This window comes from Balaenoptera acutorostrata, chromosome 11, assembly GCF_949987535.1.
Source record: "Balaenoptera acutorostrata chromosome 11, mBalAcu1.1, whole genome shotgun sequence".
Lineage (NCBI taxonomy): Eukaryota > Metazoa > Chordata > Mammalia > Artiodactyla > Balaenopteridae > Balaenoptera > Balaenoptera acutorostrata.
The window spans coordinates 55,116,624-55,143,908 of NC_080074.1; the positions used below are offsets into that span (position 1 = coordinate 55,116,624).

Genomic DNA, 27,285 nt, shown 5'->3' on the forward strand with positions numbered 1-27,285 from the left:
CTCCGGCGCTCCTTCGTCCATCCTCAGCCGCCGACGTCGGCCCGGCGCCCCTGCCCTTCCCCGCCGCGCCCGCAGACCCCGCCCAGCGCCGAGCCGCTCGGCCGCACCAGGCGCGCCCCGGGAGCTCCGGGCATCACAGCGGCGCCGGCGCCCGGGGGAGGCCGGGCCGGCGTCCTCTACGTAACCGACAGCTCTGGAAAGAGAAAAGGTGCGGAGGGGTCCTGGCGGAGGCAGCCGCTCCCTCCGCCGCCCCGAGGGGACGCCGTCCCCCGGGCCACTCGAAAGCATGAAATGGGCGGCAAAAGCGCAGCAGACGCCTACGGGACCCGGACGGTCCCCGAGAGGCAGCAAGCAGCGCTCCCGCGCTTCGCCCGTCGCGCTCCCGCCACGTCTCCGGGCTGTGCCGCCCGGTCCCCTCCCTGCGGTGGGGGCTGGGCGGCGGCTGGGCCCCCACCGTTGCCGCGCTCCCCACACCCGCGCGAGGCCGGCTCTCCGCCCGGAACGCCGGGGCGCTTCCCGCAGAGGCGACACCGACTCCGGCGCCGCAACCAGAAACCACGGCACAGCCCAGAAGTCCCCAGGCCACCCGCTCCCCAGCACCCTTCGGGGAAATCTCGTGCACCTCTGCAGGAGGCGAGAATAAAACAAACAAAAACCCCGTAAAACTGAAACCGGGCCGGGCGGCGGCATGGGTGGCAGTGGCAGCGGCAGCAGCCCGGCGAGCGCGGACACACGCCCCGTCTCGCGCTCCGCTGCTCCAGTGAGTCCGGACGAACCATAGAGATCACTTAAGGAGGCTCGCGCGCTACTCCCCACCACGTGACCGCCCCGCCAGGCCGCCCCCCGCGCCGCCATCTTACATCCGGGACCGAGGCGGCGTCCCTTTTCCCCGACTTGGCAAAACTTCGACGTGTCACTAGAAATCAGCCCCCAAAGGGGGGGGGACCCCGATTCCACGTCACCAAAGTGCTGAGGTCGTGGGCCATGCCCCCCAATCCGCTTTACGGGGCAAAGTGGAGCCCCTAACTTCTCTCGGTTTTTGCCCGCAAAGAAAATGGCGGCACTTACCGCCGTCTAAGTGGACACGTTGTCTTCTGGCCGGGGTTTAAAGTTTCTGGCACCTCCTTTCGCATCCGGCAAGGACACCGCCACATGCGCTCCACCCCGCGGCGTGGCCGCCGTGCTACATTACGCAGAAAACCGGCGGGAAAGCTGCCGCACCGCTTACTTTAATGCGCAGGCTCCTGGGACTTGTGGGTGGGTTTTTTTTTTTTTTTTTTTTTTTTTAAAGGCCAAGTTTGGGAAAAGGCTGACTGCCGTGAGCCCCATCTGCTTTGGGGCCAGGCAAGTTACTTTTTGTCTCCCATTTTGAGACTTTCTGTGAAGTTAACAAATCATTGTGAAGAAAAAGTAAGCAGGGGTTGCCAGTAAAGATACGGAACGTCTAGTTAAATTCAAATTTCAGATAAACGAATAGTTTTTTAGTATATGTATGTCCCATATACAAAAAAAAATTGTTTATTTGAACTTCAAATTAAACTGGCGTCCTATATTTTTTTATCTGCTAAATCTGGCAATACTGTTAGTCATCACGCTCCTGAAAATCCAGACCACATAACAAAAGTAAGGAATGGAGGAACTGAAGTGTGTGTTCAGATTTGGAACTGACTCTGCGCGGAGACTTCGATCCCTTCACGAAGGCCAGAGGGCTGAGGTCCAGACTCCAAACTACGCACAAGGGACGCCCATGTGCTTTTTGGACAAGTAGGTTTTCTCTTCCTTTAAACCAGCACAATCTAATTTTGATAACATCCTCTCAGCCAAAGAATCTCATGCAAATTAAAGATTACGTAACACTGGGTTTTCATTTCTATTCTATATAGTATTGGTGATGGGACACAATTTCTTGAACAAATTTTCAAATTAAAAAGCATCCTGCCTGACATGTTTCAAAACAAAATTTGTAATACGCAAATTAAGAAAATAAAATGTACTTGGTTTATTTGGGTTTTTTTGGCTGTGCCACTTGGCTTGTGGGATCTTAGTTCCCTGACCAGGGATGGAACCCAGGCCCTTGGCCGTGAAAATACAGAGTGTAACCACTGGACCATCAGGGAATTCATTAAAATATACTTGGGTATGCCCACTAACTGACCGATCTCAATGTCACGCTTGTACGCATTTCAAAGCAACTGCTAAAGGTAGTTTGCCTGCGATGTCCAATCGGAACTACTTCCAATTAACAATATGTATTTTTGTATATATTGAACATACTTGCAATTAAGTGCGTTACTTGACAAAGTTGACAAAATTGACTGCATCACAGTGATGCTTACCACAAAGTCTGTAGAAACTTCACTAATAGTTTCATTATGATTCACACCACCTTGTTCCCATAAGCAATGATTGGGTTGCCATGGCCGTCATCCCCCACTGCTCATTCACTGTACACTGGACCACATTATCCTCCACCATGGCAAATGTCATTTGTCATGATGGTCCAGATATTCAAATGGTCATCAAACAGTTATTTGGTCTACAGTATACAGATACATTAGAGCAATAACATTTCCAAATAAATTTAGTCATTACACTAATTGTATCAGATTCCTTTCCACAATTAACCTGTTTTTGACAGTGTTGACACCAATGTACTCATCATCCAGACACAATGTGCTGTTATCAACTTTCTTTTCCTCCACCCATAATATCCAGAATCTAATCATCCTTTCCTTTCCTAATGTGAGCATGCTCACCTTATCAATCCTTCACCATGACCTCACAGCAGAAAAACTGCAACAGCTTCCTACCTTAGCTCTCCCTACTCTATATTCCTTCCACTTTATCCTGCTTATAACTGCAAGTTTATCTTCCTTAGTTTCATAATATACTCATAAAAATAATCACTCCAAACTCCTGCCACCTCAAATCTAAATTACTCTGCTTGGTTTTCAAGGAATTTCATGAACGGGACTCAATCCCTTACCGTCAACCTTGTTTCACACAACACATCGAAATGTACTCTCTCAGTTTCCTCATATCTGAGAGAGATGCCTTGCTCACGTTATTTGTCTTTACCTGAAATACCCTCCAATATCCTTTGGACCCAACTTGCTATCAGCACCTGGAAGCCCCCAATGACTTCTGTCCATACAGCAAGGATACAGTTATGAATATACACATAGTAGGTTCTCAGTATGCTGTGGTTGTCCAGTAAAAGGCAAAAAACTGATCTGTTAGAAGGTATGGGTTTTCTGACCATTTCTTGAATGACGTGGGCCAAAATTTTTGTTTGTTTTATGTAACATCCACCAGTTACCGTGTGCCCTGGGACAGTTCTTCACAACACTTCTTTTTATAATCCTAATAAACAACTCTATGAGTTAAATACTACTATGAACTCTATGTTACAGATGAGGAAGCCAAATCAGATTAATTAACCCGAGGTCACACATCAAGTAAGTAACAGTGCTGAAATTTGAATCTAGTAAGTCTAGCCCCAAACTCTGGGCTCTTAACCACTAAGCTATTGGTTATAATATAACCTCTTATAACAAACTACAAATCAGTAAGATGTTTTAAACTCTCTTGGACCAAATAAAAACCCAGTGCATGGGGCTTCCCTGGTGGCACAGTGGTTGAGAATCTGCCTGCCAATGAAGGGGACACGGGTTCGAGCCCTGGTCTGGGAAGATCCCACATGCCGCGGAGCAACTAGGCCCGTGAGCCACAGCTACTGAGCCTGCGCGTCTGGAGCCTGTGCTCCGCAACGAGAGAGGCTGCGACAGTGAAAGGCCCGTGCACTGCAATGAAGAGTGGCCCCCACTTGCCACAACTAGATAAAGCCCTCGCACAGAAACGAAGACCCAACACAGCCATAAAAATAGATAAAAATAAATAAATTTTTGAAAAAACTCAGTGCAGCTCTGGAGGTCCCAGTCATTAGACAAATCTTTTTTTCACAGTACTTCATAGTTCTCTGTTAGGTTCAAGTGTTTTTGTCCCAATTCCTATTCATAGAAATAGTAATTGTCTAAAAAGCATTTTCAATTTACTTCAGTAAGGCTTGGATTTTAATGAAGTGCGGATCATTTTTGTAAAACGTGAATCTAGCATGGTGTAGAAAAAACTGCTTTTGAAATAAGAGATGTTTATTCACGGACTTCAGCTATGTGACTCTAAGTAAGTCACTTCACCCGCTAAACCTTGACTTCCTCCTCTATAAAATGAGTAAAATTAATACCTTCCTTGCAGGAACTGCTGTGAGAATTAAAAGGAATAATATAGGCAAAGCCCTGGCTGACACATACTAGGTCCTCCAGAAATGATGATTAAAATTAGAAGTTAGAAAAATTACTATAACTACACTTGACTTCTGTAAATACTATGGAGGAATCTTTCAGTATCATACATTTATTACACAAGCCAGGTTTTCAAGAAGGAAATTTTAAAACAAACTGTTTGTCTTTGAGAAGTGGAGGGATGGTCTGTCATTGCTATAGGTAGGCAGTTTCAAGCCTCACTAAATTAAAAATAAATAGGAGGGCTTCCCTGGTGGTGCAGTGGTTGAGGATCCACCTGCCAATGCAGGGGACACGGGTTCGAGTCCTGGTCCAGGAAGATCCCACATGCCGCGGAGCAATGAAGCCCATGCGCCACAACTGCTGAGCCTGCGCTCTAGAGCCCGCGAGCCACAACTACTGAGTCCCTGTGCCACAACTACTGAAGCCTGCATGCCTAGAGCCTGTGCTCTGCAGCAAGAGAAGCCACCGCAATGAGAAGCCCACGCACCGCAACAAAGAGTAGCCCCCGCTCTCCACAACTAGAGAAAGCCCGCGCACAGCAACGAAGACCCAACACAGCCAAAAATAAATAAATTAATTAAAAAAATAAACAAACAAATAGGAGTGCTCATAAAACAAGAGATAATTAAGAGAGTCTAATCCAGATGAGGATTATGTTCTTTACTTGACCTAAAATTTTAAGTTATAAATCTTCTTTCTTTCTAAACTGCTGAGAGATATTTCATAATGTCCTTCTGACTGTATATTCTTTTTTTCATTTTATATATTAATAGTTTCAACAAAGTTCTCAAAAACACATCTCCATTATTATATTTTATGAAAGTTTTTCCAAGTTCATACAAATGTTTGAATCACTTATGAAGTCTTTAAGCAGAGGCAATGACATGGGATGTCACTGAAGTGTTGAACCTCATGGGGATGAGGATGTAAACAAAGTATATGAAAGAAAAAAAATGAATAACTTATCAGATCTGAAAGTAAATTCTCAAAGTGGTTATGACTTTAAGTTATACTGAGAAAACTAGTACTGCTAGAACATAATTAAAAACCTAGAATCATGCTGAGTGGTAACTGTAAAGCAAATTAAGGATCTATGTAATCACAGCCATATCTATGCAGTTTTTGCGAAAAATCTATCCTAGGCCACAAAGAAAATTTGGGTTTGAAGCCAAGAGACTTTCATGATTATAATACATAACTGATACATCTCAACAACATAAAAATTGCAAGGAGGAAGTGTAACAACAGCAGTATTACTTTCAAGAACTGTGTCGGGAACTAAAAAAGAATCTCACAAAATTAGATAAATATATCCAGTCTGACATAAACACCATATGGTAACTGCCTTAAGAGACAGGAGTTGTATGTTATGTGTTAAAATTATGACACAGAGGTAGTAAAAGCTGGAAAGCAAATGCAATTTGCACAGTTGGGTCTGAAGTCTAATCTTTTATTTTTCTAGATAAAAAGAATAAGATTGCAATATTATAGCTTTGGAGTTTTTCTCCATCTACTAAAACTTCATGGAAAGGAGCAGTTGGTATTATATTGCAATAGTTTCCCACAATGGTGGCATGGTTTAGCAGATCTTCCCTGGTGGCACTATTTATTGAATGTTTAAAATGAAATTTAATATTACCACATTTGCAGCAACTGAAACTGATCTCAAAATTCAAGGGTACAATAATTTTCTTTTTTCTGAGGGGCTAGAATCAATCCCACAGTGTGATTAAGAATGTTTCAACTGACCTCTGTATCATTATAAGCATCAACCATATGGATATCAAATACACCCAAGAAAGACTTGAAGATGAGTACTATAACATTCCAGGTCTTCTATCAAAGAATACTGCTTTCAACAGAAAAATAGAAACAGCTGGAATACATGGGCAATATGCTGCTTCTAAGTCCTCCTTGAAAGTAGGCACCATGCAAATATTATAAATCAACAAATAATATTTAGATAACATAAATATAAAATAGTTCAAAGTATCTGCCTCCAACCAAAAACTCATGAATGAGTTTAAAGACTCCCTTCTGAGAAAAGTGGTATGATCTATTTACATAAAAGACATGATTGTTCCAAGTTTAGCTGCTGAATTCATCACATGTATAGCAATCTCATTTTGTGAGCATCCTGGCTGCCGAATCTTGTAGATTCAGAAAGATAGTAGGATAGCCACATATTACTTTAACTTGTTCAGCTATTTTGAAATGGCAGGGGGACTCCACCTTTGCAAAAAAGCAACAGTGGCCAAAGTGGCCAGAGTCTCATTTAATAGAAAGGCAGTTGGCAGTGGCTCTACCACTAATAGCTCTGTTTCTTCTGAACAGATATAGGTGAAATTAGAAGAAAAGCTGGAAGAAAAGAGGTAGAGAATGAAAGAGAAATGAAAGGAGAAAAAGAGAAACTAGGGGAATGTATAAGAAAGGAAATAAGGTAAACATACAATTTAAAAAAGGAGAAAAGGGGAGAAAAATATATAGTCAAAGATCTCAATTAATAGTACAGTAATAAATTTATCAAACAACTACCCCAAGAATGTCATTACCAAATCAACTCAAAATTCAAACTACGTATTGTTTTCTCTAAAGAATGAGTGAGTAACTCATTATCATCTGTTTTAGAGATAAGAAAACAGAGTCTTTGAAAAGTTAACAGGCTTGAAACTAAGTAAGAGGCAGAGCCTCAGCTTCTCACTGCCTCACAATTCGTCAGGATTACTAAGAGTTGTTTATATTCACAAAAGGATCACAACATGCTCCTTTAAAGAGAGCCAACACTGCTAGGCATTCAAAATTACTAGATTTGTAAGAAATTGATATTTATCTAAATCCTCTGAAATAGTTTTTATATAAGATAGACATTATAACTTTCTTTCCCAATCTATAAAAACTCTTCATTCAAACTGAAAGCACTACTCTACTTAAGCAGAGATTTTAAAAAAATTTAATTCAAGTGATTTTGAAGCATTAAAAACTGCTTTCCCATAGTATATAAATTGGTAACACACCAGGCGGTATGAACTCCTGGTTCTTCTCACAAATGGTTTAAAAAAAAAAAAAAAAAAAAGCAAAATTCACTCTAATAATGTAGATAAATACAACCCTGCAACACTAAGCAGAGTAAAATGTGGTACTTTACACAAGATGAGCATATCTGCCCCAAAGGCCAAACCTGATAAGCAGAAATCTAAAGAACATACTAGGCTGCTGGCAATGCTTTCATGAGACCATTTTTGTCTACATTTGTGGTAGTTTTCCGTTAAAAAAAAAAAGTAATCAACAATATTCTCGGGCTGGACATAGATTAATTCTCCAAAGGCTTCTAAATCTCCACGATTAATTTCTATAGCAATCACAGGTACTGTGCATCACAAGAACTGTGCCTTGGCTAGCCAGATGTCACATCACCTACAGCAGACTCTTGAGGATTTGGTTGCCCGTCTGAATTATTCTACATTTGAGAATATATTAGTCATTATATAATGACTACACTGTCATTCATTAACACAGTGTAACAATGATAACCTCATTAATACTTATGAGTTGACTCTTTGGCGCAATGGTTACCTAGGACTAGAGGTACCAAATTGTGATGATGAACAAAATACTCTAAGGTTACAATGAGAAAGGACAACCTAGTTATCGGCCTGCTACAGAATTAAATTAAGTGAATGTTATTCATCACAGTAAAATATATGTGCTGAATTGTTCATCTCTTCCTTCTGGTACTACATATAATTTAAGGAATATAGCAAGAGATGAATTAATAATCACACAGGGGAAAAACAGGTAAGAAACAACATAGCTGTTAATAAAATTTAAAGTGAAAGCAAGTGAAAAGTGGGTCTCTCTAAGCCAGACTTTTATGCACCTAACAGGCTTCTCAGAAATGAATGTTACTCACAAAAGTATACAGTAAAACTAACAAAACTTTAACACTAGTTTTTATAAAGAAATACTAAATAAGAAACTACAAAATGACCTTTTCCTTTTTGGCATTATAGGAAACTAAAAAGTAAGTTATTCAAGTTGAAAATTAGTTTGTTTCCTTTTTAATGGAAAAAATAGCCAGAAAAGGACTTTAATCCAATTGTTGGCATACGCCAGTTGTCCAGCAATCCATATAAGACAGGCACCGTCAGGGACAAAAGATGATTACGTGAGGCTTAAAACTCATTGTATTTATAATATGTATCCCAAAGGACATTATTACTACTGTTTCAAGGACCAGTCATAGTCTCAAATGTGCTATAAAATGATCTTAGCTTTGGGAGCTTCCTTTTTGAATCTCCTAGCATCTATCAATAGTAATCTCACACAGCCCAGTTCTTCTAGTAACTAAAGAAGGCAATTCATACCAACAAGACAAGGGCAATGTGTTAACCTCCCCAGGGATCAGGATATTTTAGAAAATGCAGCTTTGACTCAAGGGAATGAATTGCTAGTAGTGATTCCTGGGGGTGGCAGGAGATATTCTGGGAGGAAAAACCTGTCAAATTATACCACAAGGTGGGCAGCCCACTTTGCTTGTCACTAAGACTGGGATGATTACCATACTATATGGTATTTACAAATTCACCATATTTATGCCTTTTCTTTTTCTGTAGGGCATGGTCCTAGTATTGAAAACTAATACAATGTTAGCTAAAACTACTCAGTTTATATAAGTATATGCTGCATACCCTTGACTCACATTTAACTTTCACTGGAGAATAATTATTCTGATTGCAATTGATCTGTTATTTCTCAAGAACAGACATAATTTTTACTTCATGTAAATTCATGGCAATATTTTTAACGTGTTACTGAATTGGAACACTACCCTTCTTATTCAATTTCAACACTTTATCAGTGATACGCAGATTTTTCTAATTCCCAGTTTAACATATCCAAATACAGAAAATAAACTAAATACACAGATTGAATTTTTTTTTCCACAACTTTGTTTAAGGAAATGCTGAAGATAGAATCTAGGAAATGCCATTATCTTACCTTAATTTTAGGTGAAATTATAAAATAGAAATTCATTAATTAGTGTAAAGAAAAATAATATCCCCTCGAAAAAAAAGACCTTAACACATGTTTACAGATACTAGTGCAAATTAAATAAATACACAATTACAACAGCCTCAAAATTGTATCTAATTCATTACTCAATTCTAATATCCTCTTGTAGTTTTATACTTATTCTAGAGAGGCTGAAATTTATAAATTCTATTAAAATCAAAGGCCTTCCAGAACACTAAAATAATACTAAGACCATTGTAATTTCTTACGAATAATCATTTTTAAACATCTTTGAGTCTTCACATAAATAATTATGAAAATTTAACTCAGAAGAAAAATATAATACCATAATCCATTAAAGAAAAAATACAGTGAGCTAGGCCAGTTTTTTAAGAAATAATTAAGTTAGTGTATTCAAGAGCACTTTTCTTCTTCACTAAGATAGGAAAGTGAAACAAAATTAGCATTTTACTCCATGACAGAAAGTTTACTGTACTTCTAAATGCTTCACGTCTCTAAAAATACACTTCTCATTGTTTTAGAATACACACATATTTTATATTTGTGGTTTAGCATAGTTATTTTCTTCTTGAGAATATATTACAAAATGAAGCACTCAAATGAACAAAAACCTCACAGCAAAATTTTAGGAAATCTAAAATTATCTTGCCTGGGTCATATTTCAAAGACAGTGATCAATGTTGTTAGTCAGTGGGGAAAAAAAAAATCAGTAGAAATATAAAATAGTCTTTAAAATCCAGACAGCAAATATAAAAAGAGACAGACTTAAGTGAAATCTGGGAAAGATATTTAAAGAAATGAGGTATGATGGAGTCATAGTGCTACAATTTACCTCAATATATTCAGTTTTAATAATAACCTATACTTCAAAGTTGCAATATCAGCAAATCATAAACTATCTGCCGCTGTGTTCTCATGACCTTTCTGGTCAGATGTTTAATAGTCATTAGTAAATACATTTAAAATAAGCATTAAGCTAAATGCATGATCATACGGTAAGCATATCTGCCACTTAAGAAGGCAAATTATAATTTAAAATGTAAGCAATTTTGTATTAATAATAAATACAGTTTCAAGCATTTAACATTATCAATATTTTAAAATTTTAAATAATAAATGCAACTATTTTATACAGAACTGTACCATTTATTATACACACAAGTATATCAGTTCCCTTTGTTTACAAAGGCTGGTTATAGACAATATGGAATGTTACAGTACCATCTTGCATAAAATTTTAGTACAATTTTGTACCAGAAAAAGGGCACAAAAACACCAGCCTAATAAATCTGACTAAATGAAATATCTTTTCTTTCTTTTTAAAAAGTACATCATTAACACATACACCACAAACTGTACATAAGCTTACTTTTAAATCACCAACTGAAGATATGGTAGCAGGTATGTTGTAGTATTAACTATCTCTCCCATCAGTTTAATTTATTAAAGGCTTGCACTGCTACTCATTCAGGAACCTTTGTTGACATGTAAGCTTGTAATATGAATTACTTAACTCAGGTAAGTACAATTTAAAGGAGGCTAACAACAGCTGCCAAGAATTATTTGTAGTTAAGAAACGTCCTTCTCACAGAAAATTCACTGAGGAGCAAACATTTTTGTATATCATTCTTCTTAAAATTTATTGTAGCTGGTCAAGATTCTCCATTTTGAACTTTGGATGCTGGTGGTTGCAAGAAATCTTTAAAAGGAACTAGTGCCTCTTTAAGTGCAGAGCAGACTTCTGAAGATGAGCAGGTGATGCATTCTACTAAAGTTGGGTATAAGGCAATTACTTGTGCCCAGGTATTTCCATCAACTGTAATGCAAAAAGTATAAAACCTCAAAAAAGAGTGGATTGAAATAGCAGATTATCCAGTTAACATAAACACAATCCTTTAAACACAATGCAAAAAAAAAAAAAAATCCAAAATATGGAAATTCCACAAGCTTGTACCTTTTCTTTCTTAAAACTTTGGAAGACTTCCTGCAATATTTAATAAGGTATGAGGGAAAAATATATGATCAGTGTGCAGAATCATCAATACCACCGAATTTGATAAAGTACATTTAAAATGATACTTCAATATGTGAAGGTCTTGGAAGCTAACAAAACAACTTAGAATAATTCAAACCTTTGTCATTTTCAGTATAATAGCCAGAGAAGAAAGTGTACTTTTCAAGAACAATTAGAAAACAGTTCAACTCTTTATGCAGTTATATGCTAAAAAATATATATATCTTAAATAATTTTCCTAATAATGTCAATATTGATTTTAACTTCAAATGACCACACATAGATCCATTCTTCTCTTATACTGTTTGCTAATCCTTAATGTATCTGACTAGATTTAAGCTGTAGTGGAGAGGGACATTTCTGCCTTCCTCATCACTATTATGAACAGCTAGTACAGTTAAATGTTATTTAGTGAACGGACAAAAGTGTTGTATCACAATTACTTTGTGATTTTCTTATACTCTGAGATCACATATTACATTTCTATTTTCCTATAAGTACTGTGCGTATTGTTAAGAGTGCAATACACGATAAAACCTGATGACAGATTTTTCTTAGAAAGTATATGTATATGGCACTTGGCAGAACAAATCTCAAATTGCAGAGGCAGTGTAGTATAAAAGAAAACACTATACTATATGCATAACGAGCTGTGGTTCCGTTTTTCACTCCAATTTACTGAGTGTCAACTAAGTGTCTAAAAACCTTTCTGAAATAAGTTAGTGCTGGGTGTCCCTGAACAAGTCATATAATTTCTCATATCTTGACTTTCACTATAGAATAAAGAAATGAGGTTCTCAAACTAGTGTTCTTCAAGTTACTTCTTTTAAAAAAACTGATGGTCAAGTAAGTTTGGCAAATGTTCTATGTATAATCTTCCTTTTGGGGGATTCATAATTCAGACAGGTTCATAGTTAAAGAATAGGTTTAACTTTTATCCAATCCAAGGTTTCCAAAATTAATTTGATTATGGAATTTTTCCCCATTCAGTATCTACTGACATCCCTCATCATTAAAATTCATTCCTTAGTACATGTCTTGGGAAATGCTAACCCGCTCATTTAATCTCTTCTCCACCTCAACAAGGGCTTCCTCAGAGTGGAGGTGGGAAGAAGAAAAGGGGTGTGGGGCTGATGGGTATTGGTGAGGGAGGGAATGTCAGGCCAGAGCTGTTCTGCTTTTAGCTGTTTTGTATGTTGAAAATCCACATCAGATTTCATTTGTAAAAAGAATTTTGCTGCTTAACAGCAACAACAAAAAAGAAACATTAAAAAAACCAATGGCCTAAATAGTTTTAAACAGTCTGCTCCAGCTGTTGTCTATAAAACTTTCCACTGGGCTTCCCTGGTGGCGCAGTGGTTGGGAGTCTGCCTGCTAATGCAGGGGACACGGGTTCGAGCCCTGGCCTGGGAAGATCCCACATGCCGCGGAGCGGCTGGGCCCGTGAGCCACAACTGCTGGGCCTGCGCGTCTGGAGCCTGTGCTCCGCAACGAGAGAGGCCCGCGCATCGCGATGAAGAGTGGCCCCCGCTTGCCACAACTGGAGAAAGCCCTCGCACAGAAACGAAGACCCAACACAGCCAAAATCAATCAATCAATCAATCAATCAAACATACGCATCTGATTCAAGATCCTCATTAAAAAAAAAAAAAAACAAAACTTTCCACTAATCATTTAACAAAAGATTACATAGAGAGAATTCTGGGAAATGGCAAAGTAGTAAGTACCAGGAATCTGTCTGCCCACCTAGACAACAACTGAATGGGCAGAATCTGATGCAACTATTTTGGAACTCTGGAGTCTACTGAAAGCTTCCAACTTCCAGAGGAAGACCTGGATAGTATATTGCAGTTAATTTTCGTCAATCTAAGCCCTTAGCACAGTAGCAGCTACCCATCCTCTATTCCTAGCCATGTGGTAAGCAGTCGTGCAGGTGTTCCTGGAGCAGCTTACACGAAGCTTGTGGGAGGCCAGGGTGGGAAAACAGGACGCTATACTCCAAATATCAGGGGTCTGTGCTCTAATTGCTGCTTCTGATCACAGAGGTGCAAAGAGGCTTCAAGAACAAAAGAAAAAACAAATAATTCAAAACTGGGCAAAGGACTTAAATAGACATTTCTCCAAAGAAGATATACAAATGGTCGATAAAGCACATGAAAAGATGCTCAACACCATTAACCATTAGGAAAATGCAAATCAAAACAACAATGAGATACCACCTCATGCTTAATAGAATAGCTACTATAAAACAACAAACAAACAGAAAACAAGTGTAGGTGAGGCTATAGAGAAAACAGAACCCTTGTTCACTGTTGGTGGCAATGTAAAATGGTACAGCCACTGTGGGAAACAGTATGGTGATACCTCAAAAAATAAAAAATAGAATTTACCATATGACCGAGCAATTCCACTTCTGGTATATACCCAAAAGAATTAAAAGCAGGGTCTCAAAGAGATATCTGTACACACATGTTCATAGCAGCATTATTCACAACAGCTAACACCACGCAAGCAACCCAAGTGTCCACCAATGGATGAATGGATATATAAAGATATATACACACACAATGGAATATTATTCGGCCTCAAAAAAGAAGGAAAACTGCAACATACTAAAATATGGACGAACCTTAACAACATTAGCTAAGTGAAATAAGCCAGTCACAAAAAGGCAAATACTGTATGTTTCAACTTATATGAGGTACTTAGAGTAGTCAAGATCATAGAGATAAAAAGTAGAATGGTGATTACCAGGGGCTAGGAGAAGTGGGGAATGGGGAGTTATTGTTTAACAAGTACAGAGTTTCAGTTATAAAATGAAAAGAGTTATGGACATGGCTAGTGGTGATGGTTGCCAACATTGTGAATGTATTTAATGCCGCTGAAAAAATTGTTACCATAGTAAGTTTTGTTACATGTATTTTACTGCAATAAAAGAATTTGGGGGGAAAAAAAAAGATTGCATAGATTGAAAGCTATCTAGATTGGCCCACATAGTCAACTGACCAAACTTATTCTTGGTTTATTATAGGAAAATACAAAAATACATTATTTAAGATAACATCTTAAACTCAGGGGAAGCTACTCAAATTTCTTAAATTAAAATATGTTTGAAAAACTAACCATAGATCTTCATGGGCACTTTGGACTTAACTATCAAAAACAATGAAAAAGCTGTATGTATTGATAAGGAAGAATCTCCATGATATTTTATGAAGTGGAAAAAATGAAGAGTGTTCAGAATAGTAAGTAAAACATGGGGCTATTATGCATATTAATTCGTGTTGAAAACTGGGGGCGTGTTGGAGCACAGTTGACTTTTGAACAACACAGGTCTGAACTGTGTGGATCCGCTTATACACAGTAAAGACTATAGTGCTACACAATCCCCAGTTGGCTGAATCCAAGGATGTAGAATCCCGGATACAGAAGAACCATCTAACTGCTTAGAAGGTCAGCACCCCTAACTCCTGCATTGTTCAAGGGCCGACTACATATGTATTTTGTATTTACATAATAAACTTATGGAAGGATCGACAAACTAATAAAAATGGTTGACTGGTAATGTAAGAGCTGGGCAGATACAGAACAGGGGAAAGACATGTTCCCTGTACATCTTTCAATATTTTTGAATTTTTGAACCATGTATATGTTTACTACCTATTCAAATTTTTAATTAAAGATCCAAGTAAGGTGATAAATAAGTCCAACAAATGCCTCCTGTCCCACTAGAAAACCCTAAAACAAATAACAAATGTTCTAAACAAATGTTGGGTGAACACTGGTTCCAAACCTTGTAGCCATCCCCTAGAATTAATTTTGGACTGGCTACGAGCATGTCCAACATATTTCTGCTGGGAAGGCCTGGACTTCTCTAACTTATCTTCTTTTTTTCTGTTTCTTAATGAAGCTTATCATAACATTTTAATGTTACTATATCATCATCATCATTTATGGTTACATTTAATTTAAATCTTCACTTAATATGCCCAGAGGTATAATTCAAACTCAAACAATTTTTAACATTAATTTAGTTAGATCATCTATCATTACTAGGCTGCCCTACCCATGGCCCATTGACTTTGTAAAAAACAGGTTACTAAGTTTTCCTTTTCCTTCCCTTTGCTTCCTTTATACAAATTCTGGTTACATTCTTGACAGCTATCTAAAGATCATAAAAAATAATGCAAGTACTATGCACTGAAATACATTTTCTGTTTTTAATACATCTATAGCAATAACATGAAAAATAGAGAATTTCCTGTTTATTTCTTAAGTATAACTAAGAATCAAATTCTATCCTGTGATCTAATAAAGATTTCACTGGTCTCGAGGAAGTCAATGCATGGTCTCCCTCTCTGAAAATTCAACCAGAACATTTTATTACGATAACTCAAATTTGAACTTGATGGGATAAATTAAGGACACTGTTCCAGAATTTTTCTTAGAAATTCTACCCCTTCTTTTGGGTTGAATATACACAAGTCTACTGCCTCTTAATATCCAGTATAATACTCACGCTTTCTAGGCCAAAGTAACAGTCAGTGAATTTTGAAAACAGAAAAATATGTATTTAATTGTGTAACAACTGACAGGAACAAATATCCTGGGACTCACTTGTTAGGCATTTATTAGGAACCTACTTTTTTCTTGGTTATTAAAAGTAATGCTGCTTAAAGCGCCAATCTGCTAAGGTGCTTGTGCCAGAATGTAAATAAACACACTTCCTTCTATAACAAAGTCTTATATAAAAAGTCAGCTGAACCAGTGTGCTCAGTGACACAATTGACTTATACTCTGATGCCAGCTCTTTATCTTGTCCTGGACCAGCAGCTGGTCCAAAAAAAAAAAACCAAACACACACACACTTTGAGCAGCAGTGTTGTAAAGGATTCAAAATAGAATAAAACATGGTTCAAATAGCCTGTCAAGAAGTTTACACTTTAAGAGGCATGAGTCATGTACATGTATAACTATAATACAAACAGAGTGTTTTAAGACAAAGGCACACGTAAAAGAGCTAAAAGTTCACCAAAAAAAGAAATTGCTCACCTTTAAGGAATAAAAACAAGGCTTAAAAGTGGTGTGATATCTGAACAGGGTGGATATAGGCAGGAGAATGGAATGAGCAAAGGACTAGGAATACTTGGATAGACTAAGAATTTTAGTTTGGTGAGAGAGCAGGATATATGAAGTCTAGTGGGAAATAAAGCGTGACTAGAATGGAGTCAGACAGTAGTACTCTTTGTATTTGGTAGGTTATGGTAAATGAAAAAGATTATTTTGTTTTGTTTTACAAGGATGGAAAAATGAATGACCAAAGCTGCACTTTTGGAAAAATCATTTCTGGCATTAATGTAAAGAATGGATTGGATAGAAATGAGTGACAGAAAGAGGAAACAAATGAGAAAAGGCTATAAAAATAATTCAAAGTTTCTTACATCTATATGATAAATCACTACAAATGCAGAACAGAAGCCTCCTACAACCCAAAAAAGTCAGTCATGTTCTACATTAAAAATATATAAAATATAAATTATCTATATTCAGACCAATTTAGTTTTAAAAAAATCCAGCCAGGCTGTGAAGTCAGGATCATAGCAGTGTGAGAAGCTCCCTTTGTCTCTTCCCTTCAATCTATAACTAGTAAAACATCCATAACTCAATAAAAGTGTCTCAGCCCAATACACCAGGATCCCAGAGAATTCCACACACCTGTACAACTATACATAAGAGTGGATGGACTAGGAATTCCCTGGTGGCACAGTGGTTAGGACTCCACACTTCCAATGCCAAGGGCCTGGGTTCAATCCCTGGTCAGGGAACTAAGATCCCACAAGCAGTGTGGCCAAAAAAAAAAGAGTGGATGGGCTGAAACACACAGAGGAGGCAGGACCAGGGAAACAGTGGAGGTGGTACCTGCCGTCCTAGATCCCCAGCCACAGCAGTTAAGCCTGCAGCCTCAGAAAACCTGATAGCAGCAGGGCAGGTGATGCACATGACTCCAGCTTCTCAGCCACAGCAGTGGCTAAGGCTACAGGGAACTAGGCAACAACAGGGCCTGCAATGTTATCCCTCCAGTCATGCAGGCACATGTGACTCTGGCCCTTTTGCCCATAGCAGCAGCGTCCATGAAACTGATAACCCTGGATGTGGCAAAAGCACCCAAGACCTCAGCTCCTCACCCCAACCACCCTCTGTCCCCACTGCAGTTGACCCAGGAGCATGGATCCAGGAGATCCCAGACATGGTGGACACACCTGCTATCTCAGTGCTACAGGCAGTGACACCAGTGACAACAGCGACACTGGCAGCAGCAAGGTACCAGCAACCCTGAAAGCATAAGCAGTGACAACAAGGGCACCAGACAACACCTCTAGCAGAGGCAGTGGAGGATGGAAAGTGAAATTCTCAAATATAACCATAGGCAACTCAGGTAAGAGAAACCGAAAACTTGTACTATAGTGCCACCTACTGAAAAACAAAAGAAGGGCCTCTAATTACTAACCTGTTAAATTGTTAGAGTCAAATAAAAAAGAAGCCTTACTAAAGAAAAGAGGTGTGTGTTACTTCAAATATATCAGAGGAACAACTCATCAAGCACCATGAAAAACCAGAGCAATATGGTATCACAAAAGTAAATGACAGTTCTCCAGAAACCAAACTTAAAATTAAACAATACTGCAATCTAACTGACAGAATTCAAAATAGCTGTCCTAAAGAAATTCAACAAGCTACAAGAAAACTCAGAAAGGTAGTTCGATGAGCTTAGGAATAATATTAATGAGCAGAGGAATACATTACCAAAGAAACTGAAACTCTGAAAAGGAACCAAACAGGAATTCTGGAGCCAAAGAACTCAAATGAGATGAAGAATGCATAAGAACATATGGGAAATAGAGCAGACCATATGGAAGAGAGAATTAGCTAGCTCAAAGATAGAAATCAAGAAATCAATACAAGTAGAAGAGGAAAGAGAGCTTAAGATCTAAAAAAAAATGAAGAAATTCTATAAGAACTATCCAACTCTATTAGGAAAAGCAACATCAGAATATGAGTATCCCAAGAGAAGGGGGCAGAGGGTTTATTTAAAGAAATAATAGCTGAGACCTTCCTAAACCTGGGGAAGGAACTGGATATACAAGTCCATGAAGCTAAGAGAACAGCTAATTACCTCAATGCAAAAAGACCTTCTCCAAGACATATTAAAACTGTGAAAAATCAATGACAGAGAAAGAATTTTAAAAGCATCCAGGGAAAAAAGAATGGTAACCTACCATTAGGTAACTCATTAGGCTATCAGCAGATTTCTCATAAGAAAATCTACAGGCCAGGAGAGAATGGAATGACATACTCAAAATGTTGAAAGATTAAAAACTATCAGCCAAGCATACTCTATCCAGCAAAGTTATCCTTCAGATATGAAGGAGAAATAAAGCCTTTCCCAGACAAACAAGCTGAGGGAGTTCATCAACAAAGACCTGCCTTACAAGAAATGTTGAAAGGAGCTCTTCTACTTGAAACAAAAAGGTAAAAGTACACAAAACATTGAATAAGGTGATAATACAGACAAAATCTTTTAAATACTTAATTACAGCATAAAGGTTAAAGGGGAAAAAGCAGTAAAAAATAACTATAACTATTTTAATTTAGAAACAAAATCACAACATAAAAAAGGATAATTTGAGACAACAAGAAACACAAAAGGGGAATAGGAAAAGGACAGAACCCGTATAGGCAAATAAAAATAACATGCTATCAGCAGAAAAAGAAATATTTCATCTATGAGACATGTCATAAACATCAAGGTAAACACAAAATATAAATCTAGAGCAGAAATTCAAAACATAAAAAAGGAGAAAACTGAGACAAACATCATAAAAAACCCAACAAATGAAACTGGCAGAAACACAAGGAAAGAGAAACAATGGAGATATAGACCAACCAGAAAACAAAAGATAAAATGGCAGTACTCAGTCCTCATCCATCAATAATCACCCTAAATGTAAATGGATTGAATTCACCAATCAAAAGACATAGAGTGGTTGGATGGATTAAAAAATAAGGCCCAAGTACATGCTGCCTCCAGGAGACTCATGTCAGCTCTGAAGACAAACACAGGCTCAAAATGAAGGGATGGAAGATGATACTTCAAGCACATGACAGCCAAAAGAAAGTGGATGTACCCATTCTCATATCAGACAAAATACACTTCAAGCCAAAAAAGGTAACGAGAGACAAAGATGAACACTATATAATGATAAAGGGGAAAATTCATCAAGAAGACATAACAGTTTGTACCTAACAGTTAATATGTATGTACCTAACATAAAAGCACCAAAATATATAAAGCAATTATTAATACATCTAAAGGGAGAAACTGACAGCAACACAGTAATAGTAGGTGACTTTAACACCCCACTTACAGCAATGGATAGATCATTCAGACAGAAAGTCAACAAAGAAATAGTGGCCTTCAATGAAACATTAGACCAGATGGGCTTGATAGATTTATACAGAACATGCCATCCAAATGCACCAGAATACACATTCTTCTCAAGTGCACATGGAACATTATTAAGGACAGACCATATGTTGGGGTACAAAACAAGTCTCAATAAATTTAAGAAGACTGAAACCATATCAAACATCTTTTCTGATCACAAATGGTATGACACTAGAAATCAACTACAAAAAGAAAGCTGGAAAAATCACAAATATGTGGAAACTAAAAAACATGCTACTGAACAACTATTGGGTCAATGAAGAAAGCAAAGGATAAATTTTAAAAATACCTGAAGACAAATGGAAACAAAAATACAACATTTCAAATCTATGGGATGCAGCAAAAGTGGTATTTACGGGGAAGTTTATAGCAATACAGGCCTGCCTCAAGAAACAAGAAAAATCTCAAAAAATCTAACCTTACACCTAAAGGAACTAGAAAAGGACAAATGAAGCCCAAAGTCAGTAGAAGAAAGGAAATAATAAAGAGCAGAGCAGAAATAACAGAAATAGAGACTAAAAATACAATAGCAAAGATCAATAAAACTAAGAGCTGCTTCTTAAAAAAGAGCAACAAAACTGAGAAACCTTTAGCTAGACTCACTGAGGAAAGAAGAGAAGGCTTAGATGAATAAAATCAAAAACAAAAGAGGAGAGGGACTTCCCTGGTGGTCCAGTGGTTAAGACTCTGTACTTCCACTGCAGGGGGAACGAACCTGATCTCTGGTTGGGGAACTAAGATGCCACATACCACGCAGCATGGCCAAAAAAATTAAAAAAAAAAAAAAAAGAGGAGAAATAACAACAGATACCACAAAAATAGAAAATATTATGAGAATACTATGAACAGCTATATGCCAACAAAATGGACAACGTAGATTAAATGGATAAATTCTTAGAATCATACAATCTTCCAAGACTGAATCATGAAGAAACAGGAAATCTGAATAGACTGATCCCTAGCAAGGGGACTGAAAAAGTAATAAAAAACCTCATAAAAAAACAAAAATCCAGGACCAGATGGCTTCAGAGGTGAATTCTACCACACATTCAAAGAAAATTTAATACTAATGCTTCCTAAATTCTTCCAAAAAATAGAAGGGGAGGGAATGCTTCCTAACTCATTTTACAAGGCCACCATTACCCTGATACCAAAATCAAATAAGGACAACAAAGAAAAAAGAAAATTGCAAGCCAATATGTCTGTTGAACATAAATGCAAGCACTGTCAACAAAATATTAGCAAACTGAACTCAACAATATGTTGAAAGGATCATACACAATGATTAAGTGGGATTTATTCCAGAGATACAAATTAATTTCAACTGCAAATTAATCAACATGATACACCACATTAACAAAATGGATAAAAACATTATGATCATCTCAACAGATACAGGAAAAGCATTTGACAAGATTCAACACCTATTTTTCTAATAAAAACTCTCAAAATGGAGATAGAGACTGTACCTCAACATAATAAAAGCTGTATGACAAACCCACAGCTAACATCATACACAATGGTGAAAAACTGAAAGCCATCTCTCTAAGATCAGGAAAAGGACAAGAATGCCACTCTCACCACTCTTATTCAACATGGTATTGGAAGTCTTAACCAAAGCAATTAGGCAAGAGAAAGAAATAAAAGGCATCAAAATTGGAAAGGAAGACATAAAACTATCACTATTTCCGGATGACATGATTTTATATATAGAAAATCCTAAAGACTCCACCAGAAAACTGTTAGGAATAATAAATGAATATATTAAAGTTGCAGGGTACGAAATCAACATACACAAATCTGTTGCATTCTGTACACTAGCAACAAACTATCAGAAAGAGAAATTAGGAAAACAGTCTCATTTACAATCGCAGCAAAAAGAATAAATACCTAGGAACAAATTTAACCAAGGAGGTGAAAGAACCTGTACACTGAAAACTATAAGACACTGGTGAAAGAAACTGAAGACGCAAAGGAATAGAAAGATATTCCATACTCATGGATTGGAAGAATTAACATTGTTAAAATGTCCATATTACCTAAAGCAACCTACAGAGTCAATGTAATCCTTGTCAAAATCCCAATGATATTTTTCACAGAAATAGAACAAAAAAATCCGAAAATTTATATGGAACCACAAAAGACCCTGAAGAGCAAAGCAATCCTGAGAAAAAAGAACAAAGCTGTAGGTATCACACTCCCTGTTTTCAAATTGTACTACAAAACTGTAGCAATCAAAACAGCCTGGTATTGCCAGCAAAACAGACACACAGATCAATGGAATTCAGTTGAGAGCCTAGAAATAAACCCACACATATATGGACAATTAATTTACATCAAAAGAACAAAGAACATACAATGGAGAAAGGATAGTGTCTTCAATAAAAGGTGTTGGGAAAACTGGACAGCCAGACACAAAAGAATAAAACTAGACCACTATCTTACTTATCTTACACCAGACACAAAAATCAACTCAAAATGGATTAAAGACTTGAATGTAAGACCTGAAACCATAAAAATCCTAGACAAAAACATAGGCAGTACACTCATTCACACTGGTCTTAGAAATATCTTTCTGGATATATCTCCCCAGGCAAGGGTAAGAAAAGCAAAAATAAATAAATGAGTGTATCAAACTAAAAAGCTTCTGCACAGCAAAGGAAACTATCAACAAAATGAAAAGATTACCTACCAAATGGAAGAAGATATTTGCAAATCATTATATCTGGTAAGGGGTTAATATCCAAAATACATAAAGAACTCATACAACTCAACAACAAAAAAAACAAACAACTTGATTTAAAAATGGGCAGAGGATCTGAATAGACATTTTTCTAAAAAAAGACATACAGATGGCCATAGGCACATGAAAAGATTCTCAACATGACTAATCATTAGGGAGATGCAAATCAAAACCACAATGAAATATAACCTCATGCCCATTAGAATGACTACTATTGAAAAGGTAAGAAAATAACAAATGTTAGGATGTGGAGGGGAAAGGGAATCCTTATACAATGTCAGTGAAAATGTAAATTTGTGTAGCCACTATGGAAAACAGTATGGAGGTTTCTCAAAAAATTAAGACTAGAACTACATATGATCCAGCAATTACACTTCTGGGCATTTATCTGAAGAATATGAAAATACTAATCTGAAAAGATACATGCATCCCCTGTTCATCACAGCATTATTTACAATAGCCAAGAAATGGAAACATCAATGGATTAATGGCTAAAGACGATGCTCTCTACACACACACACACACATATATACATATACATACAATGGGATACTACTACTCAGCCATAAAAAAGAAGGAAATCTTGCCATTTGCAACAGCATGATGGAACTTGAGGGTATTATGCTAAGCGAAATAAGTCAGATGGAGAAAGACAAATACTGTATGATTTCACTCATATGTGGAATATTTTTTTAAAAAAATAATAAACAAACCAAACCAAATAAAAACAAACACGTAGATACAGAGAACAGAGTAGTGGTTACCAGAAGGGAAGGGAGATGGGGGAGGGTGAAATGGATAAAGGGGGACAACTGTACGGTGATGGATAAAAACTAAACTTTTGGTGGTGAGCACACTAGTGTAGTATATACACAAGTAAAAATATAATGTTGTACACATGAAACATATAATGTTATAAACCAATCGTACCTCAATAAATAAAATAATAATAAACTACAAGGAGGTATCACTTCAAACCTGTTTGAATGGTGTCATCAAAAAAAGAAGAAATATTAAGTGTTAGCAAGGATGTGGAGAAAAGGGAACCCTTGTGCCCTGTGCATGGGAATGTAATTTAGTACAACCACCATGAAAAACTGTATAGAGTTTCTTCAAAAAATTAAAAATAGAACTACCATATGATCCAGCAACTCCACTTCTAGGCGTGTGTCCAAAGAAAAAGGAAACAGGATCTCAAAGAGATAACCGCACCCCCATGTTCATTGTAGCATTACTCACAATAGCCAAGACAGAAACAACCTAAGTGTCCATCAATGGATGAATGGATAATGATGTGCTACATGTGTATATGTATATTTATATATATTTGTAAACACACATACATACACACACAACAAAATATTATTCAACCGTGAGAAAGAAGAAAATCCTGCCTTTTGAGACAATGGGATGGACCTGAGGGCATTATGTTAAGTGAAATGTCACATAGAGATAGACAAATACTATATTATGATATCGCTTATATGTGGAATCTAAAAAAGCTGAACTCATAGAAACAGAGGGTAGAATGGTGGTTGCCAATTCTGGGAGGGTCAGGGAAATGGGGTAGATGTTGGTCAAAGGGTACAAACTTCCAGGAATAAGATGAATAAATTCCAGGGATTTAATATACAGCATGGTGATTACAGTTAATAATACTGTGTTATATACTTGCAAGTTGCTAAGAGAGTAGATCTTAAAATGTTCTCAGCACAGACAAGGAATGGTAATTGTGTGACATGATGGAGGTGTTACCTAACACTTCCATGGTAAACATATTGCAATATAAAAGGGTATCAAATCAACAAGTTGTATACCTTCAACTTATACACGGTTGTATGTCAACTACATCTCAAAGCTGGGGGGAAAAAAAGTCAGCAAAATTTGCTTAAAATAAAGAAAACATTACAAAGTAATTTTACTTAATTGACATCCTAATGGACTTGCTGCTTTGTTGTCATAAGGCCTGGAGAAAAAAAGTCTTATAGCTGTTATGTTCCTAAAACTCAGTTAACTTAATAGTAGTACAAAAATACAACACAAATAGAACATAAATGTTATAAATTTAGAATAACTGAGTTTCCAAGCACTTACCATTCTCAGGCTGAGTTTTCTTAAGTGAATCAATGAGAGTACTGACTGCTTTTAAGACAAATATGATTTCTGTTACTTGTTGCCTAAAAAAAAGATGGGAAATATTTCCATCAAGATTTTAAGATATGCCATGTGTGTTTTGTACTAAGTTATACAAATAGACATACTTTGGAAAACACTGAACACAAAACAATGCAAAGTTAATATTAGTTTTAAATTCTTATAAAAGAAAATCATTCCATTAACATGTACTTCAGTGTGCAATTAAGATTTATACTTATTCTAAGTTATCAACATTAAAACAGGGGAGGCAATCTACTCATGCAAATCTATTAGTAAGGTATTTCATAGAACTACTTCAAATTAAAACACTGTACAAGATGTGCTTTTAAAACTTCTACAGCAGTTTTTCTTTTTCTTTTTTTTAACTTATTAGTACTAAAAGAGATTTGCCAAAGCTTAAAGGGAAATAAAGATCACTATTACCCACTTCACATATTTTATCATGCTGTTAAAAGTATCTTTAAAATCACAATAGTACTTATTTAACTTTCTAAAACAACAAATTAGAAATATGCTCAAAATCAACCCCAAGGTGACACTGTTTGGAGACATTGACAATGAAGAATGAACTTGGAGTAAAGAACCAACAAGAGTAGTTTGATTTCTTTCTTTCTCCTTGCAGAAATATATCTCTTCTGCTCTACAGTCCTCCCCCACACCCTACTCCTGGTATGAATCTGTGTTATCACTCAACAGATAAGATTTTCCTAATACTATGACAGGGTACTATTTCAAGCCTCCCTTTGTAAGTATACAAGTATTTTATTGTGTTGCAGTGTAGCTTTTTAGGAAATAATGCAATAATACTGCATCAAACATAGAATGATACAATATAACAACTATAAATAAGACTCAATTTAAAGCAATAAACAATTAAGACACAAAAAATGAAGGAAAGCTGCTTTCTGAAATCAAATAATATCTTATACTCCAATAAAAATATTCCAATCAAGGCAACTCTATTACTGCTTTTCCAAGTATGCTTCAGAGGTCAATTTTAATAAATCAATTTTCAATCATGACAATAACCAAATTACTAACATCTGCCTTTGGAATGTTTTTGTATAAAATCCACTAGGAGGTATAATTTATGTTCTAGAAATTCAAAATACAGTGGATGCTAAAAGTAGAAATACAAATGGCAAATAAGCATTGGTAATTAAAAAAAGAAAAGAAAAATTTAAAAAAGCAAACTACTATGTGGCTATTTCTTCATTCATCAAATTTTTAAAAAGATAAAATAAGTGATAAAATGGCAAATAATTTTAAACTGCTAAAAATTGAGGGAAAAGACAGTCATATACTCCTGAGAGAACATAAACTGACAGAAGTCTCTAACAGGCAATTTGTAATATGTATCAAAACCTTTAAAATGTCTGTATCTTTTGACAGGTCAATCCCAACTCTGGAGATTTATTCTAAGTAAATAAGAATGTACACAAAGACTTAGGGTTAGTGATTTACTGCCTTATGAGATGGGATCTGAAATGATTTTCCTAACTCTTTCCTGACTTTGATAACTTTGTCTTCCAATATTATTTTCTGTTTGCTTCATTTGCTTTGCCTTAAACTCTAACTTACACATTAAAAAAATAGATTGGCAACAAAACGCAATTTATGATTGTATTTTTTGATGAATTCTGATATATATCCCAACTTTGATTAGCCTTGGCTTAGCAGAAAGACCTAGATCCCCTTCAACTGGCATGGCTTGACTACATGAGAAGCAAATCAGTTTAGGTACAAGGGCTTAATTAAGCAAATTAGATGAAAAGAAGATCTAAGATATGGCTAGATGACTTACAGAGAAACCTAGAAACAAATGACTGTAAAACAAACTAGGAAGTTCATAAAGTATGATTTATCTATTATTTTCTCTCTAGAGAGATTCACGATCATGTGTTCATACAGACCCACAAGTCCTTACCCAGAAATCCTTGAGAAGATATATTTTAGAATTCAATTTTTTTCTAATTCAAATAAGTAATTTGGTATATATACCATATATTACTTAACCTCCATGAGCAGTATGAAAAATCACCCCATAATAAAACACAGTAATATATCTGCAGCAAAACTTATGAATATTTACACTGTATGGGATAAATAAAATTATAAACAGCCTCAAGTTAAGTTCAGATCACTTATGAAAACACTTGATTTCCAGAGCTTTTTAAAATTATTAATAACTATGACAGTGTATTTCCTTCTTTAATTAAAAAAATACATATATACATATACCTTGGAAGAGGGCATTTACCACTTAATCTTTCATCCTCTATATAACGATGTAGTACATCCTGAGACCTCTTTAGAAGCACTGAGAGTGCCATTCGTGAGATGTAGCCTTCTTGAGGTGTTGTGACTTTATTACTGAAGGAAAACTGGAGCAGTGTTTCAAAACACATTTTAGAAAATTCTTCTCTCAAACGAATATCAATCTCTGCTTCTGTAGAATTAATGTTTGATGGTTAATACAAGGTTAAATAAATATGCCTTAATGACACAATTCTTAGCAAACTAGGAA

At 36.7% G+C, this 27,285-nt stretch overlaps 1 protein-coding gene and 1 long non-coding RNA gene across 4 annotated transcripts in view; both read right to left on the bottom strand.

Moving 5' to 3' along the window:
• Window positions 1-1,313, bottom strand: part of LOC103011348 (uncharacterized) — a 70,732-nt gene extending 69,419 nt beyond the window's left edge. The window contains exon 1 of the long non-coding RNA XR_450783.2: window positions 1,069-1,313. This is a non-coding gene — a long non-coding RNA (uncharacterized LOC103011348). The remainder of the gene's footprint in view (window positions 1-1,068) is intronic.
• A 7,658-nt stretch (window positions 1,314-8,971) lies between these two features.
• The window catches only part of MON2 (MON2 homolog, regulator of endosome-to-Golgi trafficking), a 126,962-nt gene continuing 108,648 nt past the window's right edge, over window positions 8,972-27,285 (bottom strand). For 2 of the 3 annotated variants that reach the window (XM_007179735.3, XM_057556456.1), the window contains exons 32-34: window positions 27,000-27,207; window positions 24,696-24,778; window positions 8,972-11,154 (exon numbers count right to left, since the gene is read on the bottom strand). In XM_007179735.3, coding sequence (XP_007179797.2) covers window positions 10,991-11,154; window positions 24,696-24,778; window positions 27,000-27,207 — 455 coding nt within the window. In that variant the 3' untranslated portion in view covers window positions 8,972-10,990. The remainder of the gene's footprint in view (window positions 11,155-24,695; window positions 24,779-26,999; window positions 27,208-27,285) is intronic. The other variant, XM_007179734.3, reaches the window with a different exon arrangement.